Source organism: Moschus berezovskii, chromosome 6, assembly GCF_049115385.1.
Source record: "Moschus berezovskii isolate FMDL1 chromosome 6, NW_MosBer_1.0, whole genome shotgun sequence".
NCBI lineage: Eukaryota > Metazoa > Chordata > Mammalia > Artiodactyla > Moschidae > Moschus > Moschus berezovskii.
Window position 1 is genome coordinate 5,557,526 of NC_142465.1, and position 12,335 is coordinate 5,569,860.

Below are 12,335 nucleotides of genomic sequence, written 5' to 3' on the forward strand. Positions count from 1 at the left end.
TTACATCATAAACGTATTTTCAATTCAGAAATCAGAATGCCTAACATAGCATGTTAGCCAACACTGCGTCTTTGTTCAAAGACAAAGTAAGGCCTGTCATGCATCAGATTCCCTAAGGTGAGGATGGGCTGGTTAGATCCCAAATAGTGATGGCATTGATTTATCATGTTTTGTGCTTAGGACTAAGTGCTTTACATGGACCATCTCCTTTACTTTTCACAGCAACCTGCAAGGATAGTACATTAATATCCTCACTTTATCTATGAGGAGATAGAAACTGAGGGAGACAACGATTTATTTGAAGTTTCATAGCCAGTAAGTGTTAGACCTAGATCATAATTAGTGTGGACTCTAAAGCTCCAACTCTTAACTGTTATGTCTGCTGACCTCTGCCAAGAAGACCTAGGCTGCAGAGCTGGAAGGGTAACTGGGGTTGTGATGGAGATGCTGCTAAGGACACAGTGTGGAAGACAGTGCTGAGGGTGAAATTTAAGGATGGGAAGGAAATAGGAAGGAGAGTTAGTTCAGAAGCCTGGGGATTTGACAGCAGGATAGATTTGGGGTAGAAGAACCAGGACAATGTTCAGAATGCATCTGTAATCTAGAGGGAGTGCCTCTGAATGATACTCAACAGAGAAGCTGAAAGGAGCCAAAGAGCACTTCACAAGGCAAAGAGTGAAACCAAGGAATTGATGACCAGAAGTGCAGAATTTGATCTTCTTCCTCCAATAGGAACTGGTTATGGTTACATATCTGCTTTGCAACATCAGGCAAGACTAGTTGTAAGCTATATTCAGCATGGCTTGTGATCAGAAAGGAAAGATTCTGGATGACAAGCTCTGTTGATCAGTCTGAGCTCAGAATCTGACCTGACTGTGGTAGGGAGGAGAGGCCTGATATAGCCCACTGTTTTTTTTTTTAAGTAGTTATTTAATAATGTAGAATATATTAAAGTCTATTTCTAGTATATGAAGTTTCAAACCAGAACTTTGCCACTAATGCTGGAGACTGGATTTTGGTTTGTATGTATTATCAATATTAGACTCTGTTTTGTGATTCTCAGAACATTTCTACATGGTTTCAGGTTCTTAGTATGGTGTTGTCAGGGTGCTGTGCTATGCTTAGTTGCTTAGTTGTGTCTGACTCTTTGTGACCCCATGAACTGTAGCCTGCCAGGCACCTCTGTCCATGGGGATTCTCCAGGCAAGAATATTGGAGTGGGTTGCCATGCCCTCCTCCAGAGGTCTACCCAACCCAGGGATCAAACCCAAGCCGCCCATGTTGCAGGAGGATTCTTTACCATCTGAGCCACCTTGGAAGCCCAAGAATATCAGAGTGGGTAGCCTAACACTTCTCCAGGGGATCTTCCCAACCCAGGAATCAAACAGGGTCTCCTGCATTGCAGGCAGATTCTTTACCAGCTGAGCTCCCAGGGACACCTGTGGTGGTACATTTTTCATAGTGACTGACTTTTCCCAGAATCCAAAAGAGGAAGTTGTAATACTTTCTTAAGGTTTGCGTGCATGTGTGCTTAGCTGCTTGGGCTTCCCTGGTGGTACTAGTGGTAAAGAATCTGCCTGCTAATGCAGGAGACTCAGGAGACAAGGTTCAATCCCTGGGTTGGGAAGATTACCTGGAGGAAGTCATGGCAACTCACTCCAGTATTCTTTCTTGGAAAAATTCCATAGACAAGAGGAGCCTGGTGGGCTGTAGTCCATGGGGTCTCAAAGAGTCAGACACGAATGAGTGACTGAGCATCCTCAGCACGGACATGCTTTTCGTCCATGGGATTTTTCATGGCAAGAATACTGGAGTGGGTTGCCATTTCTTCCTTCAGAGTACCCAGGGATGGAACCTGCATCTCCTGTGGCTCCTGTATTACATGGAGATTCTTTATCCACTGAGCCATCAGGGAAAAGCTTCTTAAGGTTTAAGCCAGATTAGAAAGGAGGGGACTATGCTAGAAGGGGAAGTTGGGGGGCTGTCAAATTATAGTCTACTACTAAGGTGCTTATGCATTTTTCCCTGGAAGTCAAAGAGAGCTATCTATCTAGGTGTGTGGGTCACTACAGATGACATTGCAATAGGGGAGGACACTCAAAGAAAACTAGTAGAATGAGTTAAAAAAGCACACACAGATGGAAATCCTAGAACTCTGGTTTTCAAAAGTTAGAAGATGACAAGAAAATGAAGCAAACAACAAAGTCCACCGACAGCAAGAAATGCCCATCTGAGAAGTAGAGGAGAAACTATGACAGACCTAGTTAACAGTATAATTCTCAGCAATATCTAAGAAAAAACCCAGAGGTCTCCATAGTTTGTAATCTTAGTGAGAGCTGTTTCAACAGTGTTAAAAGGGAGCAAGTAGAGAAAGCCAGATTTTTACGGTAATGTATGTAATCACATTCACTACTATTATATGAATATTTACTACAGTAATTAATTGGAAGCAGACGCCTATGCATAATTTTATCCAGGATTTTCTTTGAATTTCCAAGTAAATTAGACCCTGAAACATTTGAGTTTTCTTACTTCTGTTCTCAAGGCATATTAAAGAGTTGTGGTTGAACATTTTAATGGATATAAACTCATAACACATTTATTTTGCACAATTGAAACAATTTGTGCATAAATCTCATCTTCAAAGTTAAGCAATAGAGTATTTCAGTAGCTGAAGATATGTTTTTAAATCTATTATTTATTATGATCTTTAAGGTCTGTTTTCATTTTTGTCTGCACGAGGTCTTTGTTGAGCACAGGCTTTTCGCTGCTGTGCTCAGGCTCTCTCTCGTTGCGGAGAGTGGGGACTCTTTATTCTGTGTGCAAGTTTCTTGTGGAGGCTGCTCTTGCTGCAGAGTACAAGCTCCAGAGAGCCAGGCGTCAGTACTTATAGCACATGGGCTTAGTTGCTCCAAGGCATGTAGGATCTTAAGTTCCCAGACCAGGGATAGAACCCATGTCCCCTCCTTTGGCAGGTGGATTCTTAACCACTGGACCACCAGGGAAGTCCCTGAAAACATATTTTTAACAGCTTCATTGAGGTATGGTGACATGCAGTATATGTGACATGCACATGTGGAAAGTGTACAATTTGATGTATTAAGATATGTATTACATCCATGAAATCATCACCATTATAAACCGATCCATCACTTTCAAAAATTTCCTGTTTCTATTTTAGTCCCTCTAATCTTTGTCCCCAGGCAAATACTGATCTGAGTTTTGACATTATAGATTAGTTTTCATTTTCTATATATAAATGACATGACTCATACAGCATATATATTTTTTCTTCATTTGTACTCAGCATAGCTATTTCGGGGTTTACCCATGTTGTTGCTTGTATTGACAGTTCTTTCTTTTTATTGCTTAATAGTATTTTATTCTGTGGGTGCATCGCACATTAGTCACTCATATATTGATGGACATTGTATTTCCAGTTTGGGAGTATTGGAAGTAAAACTATTATGAACATTTGTGTACAAGTCTTTATGTGGATATATGCTTCCTGCAGCTGTTCTTAAAATTTAGAACTGTTTATGAGATAAAGATACAGAGCAGAATATGTGTGTATTCAGTTGCTTAGTCGTGTCCGACACTTTTGCGACTCCATGGACTGTAGCCTGCCAGGCTTCTCTAATTTTCCGGGCAAGAATACTGGAGTGGGTTGCCATTTCCTTCTCCTGGGGATCTTCCTGACCCAGGGATCAAACCCGTGTCTCCTACATCAGCAGGTGGATATTTTTTTACCACTGAGCCACCAGGGAATCCCTACAGAGCAGAAAGGCACAAAGTGTCTCTCAGTAGTGCAGTAAAATCCAGGTTTCTCTGTACTTTGACATTAGGTTTTATGTCTGCAGAAGAAGAATCTCCTGCTCTGCCACCATAGACATGGTTCCCAGTGTCAGTAATAAAGCCTGTGAGTGTCTGAGAAGCTGCCTTCTATCGCTGACCCTTCTGTGTGTCTCTTGTCCTCAGTCCCTTTGTCTGAATCTGACTCCGTTTCCTCAGGACTCCTTGTCTGGTTGAAGTCCAGCTTTGTCTCTCAGGCCTGATGCCTCTGCCCTTAGGCCTCTGGAAACTAAGGAGTCAACGGTCTGCTTAGGCTACCGTTGCCTGAGGTCTTTGGCACAGCCTTCCGCTGCCCCTCAGCGCACAGGCTTAGGCTGCGGGTCAGACTGTGGCTGTGTGCTGACTGCCCTCGGATGCTCCTTCTTTATTCCAGACTTTCAGACTCTGCATCTGGCCTGTGTCTGGGGTCCTCGCTCTGCCCTCTGAGCCAGTCCATATCCCAGTGTGTCTGGCTTGCTCACTTAACCCTGGGGACCTGAGTACCCTTGGCTCTTGGAAATCTCCAGGGAACAGAAGTGACTCTCTTTTGCAACAGTCTTGTTGGTAAGTCCAGGTGTTCCCACAAGTAAGTGGCCGCAGCCCTGCTGCTGCTGTTGCCATCTGCTGGTGGCAGGAAGAGTTGACACACTGTTGCCTACTTTGTTCCTATTTAGGGGACACCTCAAAATAAAATCTCAGGCAGAAGTGTGTCTGTTTGTTACTTCCTTGCGCTCTGTACAGTTCTCACACCCATACTCTCCTCTCCCTGCTTCGGCCGCCTCAGCCTTCACTCTTTGTCCAGTGTGCTGCTCTCATTTCCTCCTTAGGTCTGTGCAGTTATGTCCCCTCTTCTTCGAAAACTGTGCTTCCACATATCTTCCGACAGGCGGCTTCTCCCATTACTCACATCTCAAGTGAGACGCGATGACCTCACGGAGGCCTGCCTTGACCACGCCACTCCACCCGTCAGTCTTCCTCTATTATTATTTTGATCGCGTTTGTCATTTGCTCAGTTTCTCTCATTCATTTATTACTTGTTAGTTGATCTCTTCCTCCTACGTACACCCACATGTGTGTGCCGCGAGATCAGGGAACAAAGAGCTTGGAGGGCAGGCCAGTGCTTGTATTGAGAAAACAGTTGCTCAAAGACACATGCTTGTGTCAATGAGTGCACGCAGTATCTCCATGTGCCTGTCGAAATCCTATTTATTTTCAGAAATACAACTCAAATGCTATCTCTTTCAAGAACTAGATCTGATATTCTGTTTCTTTCACAGCACTTTTTATTCTTTATTTCTTGTGTTAAGTTGTCATGTTTCCTTGCAGTGAACACAGGGGCCATACTTGACTTATTTTAATACACATCTCACACTTACACGGGGGCTGCCTCAATGGCTCAGCAGTAAAGATTCCGCCTGCCAATGCAGGATAAAAAGTAGGTGCGGCTTTGATCCCTGGGTTGGGAAGATTCCCTGAAGTAGGAAATAGCAACCCACTCCAGTATACTTGCCTGGAAAATCCCATGGACAGAGGAGCCTGGCAGGCTACAGTCCACAGGGTCTCAAAGAGTTGGACATGATGAGCAACTGAACATGCACACAAACTTAAATGAAATGAAATGAAAGTCACTCAGTCATGTCCGACTCTTTGCGACTCCATGGAGAGTCCATGGAATTCTCCAGGCCACATAAACTTAAGGACACAGCAAATGCTTAGATGTTTGTTGCTGCTGCTACTGCTGCTAAGTCACTTCAGTCGTGTCCGACTCTGTGCGACCCCATAGACGGAAGCCCACCAGGCTCCCCGGTCCCTGGGATTCTCCAGGCAAGAACACTGGAGTGGGTTGCCATTTCACACATTCTCCAATGTGTGAAAGTGAAAAGTGAAAGTGAAGTCGCTCAGTCATGTCCGACCCTTAGCGACCCCACTGACTGCAGCCTACCAGGCTCCTCCATCCATGGGATTTTCTAGGCAATAGTACTGGAGTGGCTTGCTGTTGCCTTCTCCGTAGTTAACGTCATGAATAAATGAAAATTAGCTTTAAGACTTTTTTTCTTATTATGAAATATTTAAAGCATACAGAAAAGAATCAATAATATTATAAGTAATACCCATGGATCCATTATCAGCTTTGAAAAATTAGCATTGAAAACATATTGGGGGTACTTCCTTGGTCCAGAGGTTAAGACTCTGCCTTCCAAAGCAACGGAGTACAGGTTCGATGCCCAGTCAGGGAATCACTCATGCCATGAGGTGTGGCCAAAGGGTAAAAAGTAAAATAAAATGAAAAAAAAATTGGAAGAATTCGCTTGTGGTTCAGTGGCTAAGACTGTAGTTCCATTGCAGGGGGCATGAGTTTTATCCCTGACTGGGGAACAGGGACCTGAGCTTCTGCATACTGCACAGCGCATGGAGTGGCCAAGACAAAACAATTTGAAATCCATTGTATATGACCCTCTGTGATATTGTGATTTATGAGAAATATATCCACGTCATTCAGATTTCTCACACATGTTTTCTGGCTTACAGTTCCCAAGACCTTCAGAATTTTCCAAGTGAAGAGAGACATAAAGTTGTCTTTTGTTACATTAATAAAGTGACTTTTGGAACTCACCTAAGGATGGAGGCTGGTTGCCAGGAAAACTAACCTGGTGATTAGGGGGTTGGAACTTTTAGTCTCACTCCTTGGCCTTGAGAATGTGGGGAAAGGGGCTGGAGACTGAGTTCACGCCTCAGTGGCCAATGATTTAATCAACCATTCCTCTCTAATGAAGTCTCCATAAAACCCCAAAGGTATTGGCCCCAGAGAGCTTCCAGGTGGGTGAGCAGGTGGAGATCTGGGGAGAACGGCACGTCTATAAGAGGGCACGGACGCTTTTCACCCTTTCAGACATCCCTTCCATCTGGTTGTTCCTTAGATAGCTTTATAACAAACTGGTGATCTGGAAGTTAAATGTCTCTCTGAGTTCTGTGAGCTGCTCTAGCAAATTAATCAAACCCAAGCAGGAAGTTATGGGAATCTCTGATTTATTGCCAGTTGGTGAGAAGTGAAAGTAACAAGCGAATCTTTCAGTTGCATCCTGATTTGAAGGGGGTGGTGGAACCTCCAGTCTTTAACCTATAGATCAGAAGCAAAGATAACAACCCAGGCTTGGGACTGATTTCTGAAGTCGGGGGTGGTATGTAGTCTGACAGGACTGAACCCTTATCCTGTGGAATCTGATTCTGTCTTTGGGTAGATAGTATCAGAATTAAATTGAACACTGGGTCACTCTGTTGGAATTGCTTATTGATGATGTGAGACAACTCCCCTCTGCCTACGCCATTTGCATACAGTCAAAAGTGATTCTGGAAACATAAAAGACCGCCCCTCATTCCTTCCTTCTCCTTTCTTCCCTGAAGCAATCATAATTCTGAATTTGGTGTTTATCGTTCCTACATGTGTGTGATTCTGTGTGCATTTTACTACTACTATTTGTCTGAGCATGAGTGCATGTGCGAGCACCCATTTCCACCTATGGTACTAATTGGCTTGCTTTTAAGTAGTGAATGATAAAGGGCATTCTACACCTTATTTGTTCCCTCAGCATTACGTTTTTCTGATTACCCGCGCTGAAACATGTAGTGTTAGAATCTAGTGGTGAGACTATTTCAACTGTTGTATGGTATTCCTTTTTAGAACCGTTTCAGTTTCTCTGTCCAGTATCTTGGTGACAGGCATGTAGTTTCTCCTTTCACTTTTACAAACAGTACCGCAGCAACATTCATGTACCATTTTTTTCTTAGCATCCGGGGGTGTTACTCCTGGGTTTATACGGTTAAATGGAGCCAGCTTGCCAAGGTGTGAATCCTTACATTGCCGCTTACTGGCTTTCCCAAGAAACATTGACCGCCAACTATTTTCAGCCCTTCTCCTAAGCATGCACACCCTGTCTCAGCTGCTGGCAACAAGCCATCAGCTTGGCTTCAGTTCGGTCACTCAGTTGTGTCCGACTCTTTGCGACCCCATGAATCACAGCACGCCAGGCCTCCCTGTCTATCACCAACTCCCGGAGTTCACTCAAACTCATGTCCATCGAGTCAGTGATGCCATCCAGCCATCTCATTCTCTGTCGTCCCCGTCTCCTCCCGCCCCCAATCCCTCCCAGCATCAGAGTCTTCTCCAGTGAGTCAACTCATCTCATGAGGTGTCTAAAGTATTGGAGTTTCAGCTTTAGCATCAGTCCTTCCAATGAAGACCCAGGATTGATCTCCTTTAGAATGGACTGGTTGGATCTCCTTGCAGTCCAAGGGACTCTCAAGAGTCTTCTCCAGCACCACAGTTCAAAAGCAACAATTCTTCGGCGATCAGCTTTCTTCACAGTCCAACTCTCACATCCATACATGACCACGGGAAAAACCATAGCCTTGACTAGACGGACCTTGGTTGGCAAAGTAATGTCTCTGCTTTTTAATATACTATCTAGGTTGGTCATAACTTTCCTTCCAAGGAGTAAGCGTCTTTTAATTTCATGGCTGCAAACAGAATCTGCAGTGATTTTGGAGCCCCCAAAAATAAAGTCTGACACTGTTTCCACTGTGTCTCCATCTATTTCCCATGAAGTGATGGGACCAGATGCCATGATCTTTGTTTTCTGAATGTTGAGCTTCAAGCCAACATTTTCACTCTCCTCTCAACTTGGCTTAGATCCCTTTAATTCCGGTAGATCCTGCCAGAACCAATTCCCAGATGCCACTGTTTGCTCCTGGAGCCAGACCTCAGCGGGCCTGTGGCTTCACTTGCAATCACTACTTTGCCTTATGTACCATTTCTGGTCCATGGAGAGGTTTATTTTCCAGCCCAGAGATGATGTTTAGTTTTTCCTTTTCATATTTTATTTATCATTGCTATGTGTTTGGAGCAGAGGGAGTACATCAAAGCATGAACTTATTGTGTCACCTTAACCAAAAGTTGATAATATAACACCTTTACCACCTTTTAAAGTAAGCAGAGATCTTAAAATCATCTAACCATGGATTTTTGGAGCTGGAAGGGATTTTAGAGATTATGATGTCTAATAACCTCATTTGGTAGGTGAGAGAATTGTGGTCTTGAGAAATTAAGAGATTTATTGATGTCATCTATTTAATTAATGGTGGCGGCAGGACCAGAACCAGTCTGCAGGCTCCCTCTATAGTCCTTTCGATACTACATGGTCCAGTATAACTTCCTTTATATGAGCTATGTTTACATGTAACATTTTATCTTTAACAGAACTCAAAAGTGCACTAAAGTTAAGCAATTAGCAATATGACATGTCAGATTTTTAAACTGCTGTGAGATGTTTTCTTTTGAACAGTACTGAGGTAAAAGCAAGAGTATAGTATTCACTGCATTGAGCTGACTATTTCCATTAGAAGGCACAGTGCCTTTTGACTCTGTAGATTCCTGCTGCATTTGGTTTCCTGAACCTTCTGCAACTTATTAGGATGGGCGCATCAATAATGGTGCTGATCCTTCCCACCTCCTCCACCACTGGGTCTGAAAGCGTACTGTGATGGATGGATACGGCCAGCATTTACAGTGATAGCCTATATTTCTGCTGTCACATAGAAATGGCAGGTAGTTTAATTTAGAAAAAAAAAATTACTAAGAGAGAGCAAGTATTCTTTTTAATGAGAATTTCTGGATTTTTGTCGGATATGCGTTTGGAATCTGATGTGTTTGTTAAAGCCTTTGGAATTGTTTTATTTTATTTCTAGATCTTTTAGCTGTGCCTAAGCATCCGTATGCTGCTATGGAGAACTGGGGACTAAGTATTTTTGTGGAACAAAGAATACTGCTGGATCCCAGCGTTTCATCTATTTCTTATTTGCTGGATGTCACCATGGTCATTGTTCATGAGATATGTCACCAGGTATGAAAAAAGGATCAGGTGTAAGTATAATTGCAAACTATGGAGAATGTAAAGTGATTTCAGATACTAAGATTAGGAGTTCAGTTATTATCCCCCCCAATTAAGTTTTAATTCAGTGTAGAGCATTGTGTAGTTCTTTTTGGAAGATATGTCGCTTTTCTCAAATGACAGCACCAATGAAAGCAAGCGCACAGATTGTATTGAATAAGCAGCTGTCATTCAGTTTAGGCGAGGAGTGAGATGGCATCGCTACCCAGCAGCCTCTTTGGAGACCCCATCCACTCACTATTCTTTGTCAACCTTGCTTTATTTTCTTGTGATTATTGGTGTGTATATATGATAAGTGCAGCGATGGCGATGATTTATTGCATTGCTGCAAGATGCGGCTGAGTTCTGTGTACATGTCAAAATTTGCTTTTGCTGAAATCATTTTGTTATTCCCCTTCTCCCATCACACAGACACTTAGGAAGTCTTTCACTAACTCAGCCACAGACTCTTTGTTCTGAAATGATTGATATTTTTTTGTCTTGGCATGTTTAGAAATTCATATGTAAATTAGCCAGCTTTGTCGTGAAGCTAAGATAAAATTAATTTCATGCACTTTACTACAATGAGCGAAAGGTATTACAGAGATTTCACAATGCCTATTTGAATCTTGATTCTAATGAAAAGAATAACTGAAAATAAACGTCTGTGCTTTAATAAAAAGCAATCTTTGTCCTGGTGACCAGAAAGTATGGATAGTTTTTAAGTGAAAACACCAGAAATCTCAGTGTGAAACCGCAGGACTTCAATTTCTTATCAACCCAAAATCTTTTTAAAAAGTTTGAAAACCTTAAAGAGAGGTAGAAAATGTTGTCAGTGAAAGAAGCTGAACAGGTAAATGCTAATACATGAACACAGACTTCATGATAAATTGTTCCGGGCCACATGACTATTTACCTAAATGTCAGCCTTCTGCAGTGAACCTGTGTGGTGTTTGTACCGGCCATGCTGGTCAGTTAGGGCACGCGTTCCTTGCTGCAGTGACTTAAGTGGATCCATTGTAGAGATAACTAGTGTTTCTCTATTGTGCTAAAAGTGGTTTCCAGCTAATCATCCAATTCTTTGACGCAAAAACGGATTCCTTTTTGAACATTCCTAGACACAAGTTACATGTAGAGTTCTTTTGAAATAAGAGTACACTGATAATCGTTGTTCCTAGGGCTGGATTTCATTTGTTCCAGACTCTCAGTTACTCTCTGTTCTAGCTTAGTGATGGTCAGCTACTTACTGTGAGGAGATGAACCGGCAGCTGAGAGAGACACGTGATAATTTCCACCGTCAATGCCAGAGCATTTTCCATCTTACCATCTCTCCTCACCTATTCCTTGTTGCAGTTTTAAAGGTAGACTTTCAATTTAAGAGAGAAGAAGCTCTTATTTGCTGATCAAGAATAAAAAAATATTTAAAACATCATTTAATTTGTGGTCATCAGCATGTTCAGAATTATCTTGTATGTGTATTTCGATTAGCGATCCCTTTGAGTAAGAGATACTTTATTATTAATATTGAAACGCTCTGCCACCAAGCTATTTAGCTCTTAAAGCTGTAGAGCTATGATCTGATACTTGCCTGCCTGCCTTTTCCTTCTGTTTCTTAAATAGCTCACTCCCACTTAGAATCTTCACACTGAGTTACCTATAAATGCCTGAAATCCTCTTGCCTAAGGCTTTCTCATGGCTCCTTCTTATCATTAAAGTCTGATCTCAAATGTCATCTGATTAGAGAGAGCCTTTTTGCTTTTACAATCTAAAGCGACCCCTCCACCATACATATCATGTTTTAATAGGACCTGGAATTCTATTGTTTGTTTATTTTTTATTTTCTATCTCACCTCATTGTCCCTTCCTCCACAATAAAGTGTTCGCTGCCTCAGATGGGACGTTGTCTGACTTTCATCATTAAATTCCTAGTGGTATAGTTCCTGGTATATGTTTTTTGTTTGTTTTGTTTTTTTAATGATAAAAGAATTCCTTTAAGCTTTTTCTTAACAAGGATTTCAGAGTAATGCATCATGATCTAATCAAAACACCGATTAAAAATTACAACATTAATTTTCCTGACGCAATCTTAGAGGGTTTTTTTTTGGTCCAACGCTCATTATCATAGAATCATGGAGAGTCAGGTATGGAGCATCTGGAAAGCCTTCAGCTCTTTCAGTCAGCTGACGTTGTCTGTGAATTGCCTCTGCCACTGTAAGGTGCTGCTTCAGTACTTCCTGTGGTGAGCTCACTACTTCTTGAGACAGTATTTTCCATCTTCATCCATTTCAGTCTGTGAGAGGGTCTCCTGCGCTTTTAGCGACCTCTACCAATTGACAAAACCCAATATCCATCCATTAGTCCTGATTTTTCTCCCGCAGGGCCACAGAACCCAAGCTTCTCCTACATATTAGGTCTTCAAATATTTGAAGACAACTGTCAGCAATTTTTTCTTTTTCTCCCGAGTCCTTTCTTTTCCAGGTTAAATATTCTTTTTCTGTTCCTTGATCATTTTATTTTTGTTCTACCCTGAATGCACTCATTAAAAAATTAGCGTGACCCAAGTAGTCAAATTAATAGTCT

At 42.1% G+C, this 12,335-nt stretch overlaps 1 protein-coding gene across 1 annotated transcript in view; it reads left to right on the forward strand.

Annotated features, from left to right (window-relative positions):
- The window catches only part of TRHDE (thyrotropin releasing hormone degrading enzyme), a 465,860-nt gene that overhangs the window by 223,892 nt on the left and 229,633 nt on the right, over positions 1-12,335 (forward strand). Inside the window, exon 4 of the mRNA XM_055396175.2 lies at positions 9,574-9,728. Within this exon, the coding sequence (XP_055252150.1) occupies positions 9,574-9,728 (155 nt within the window). The remainder of the gene's footprint in view (positions 1-9,573; positions 9,729-12,335) is intronic.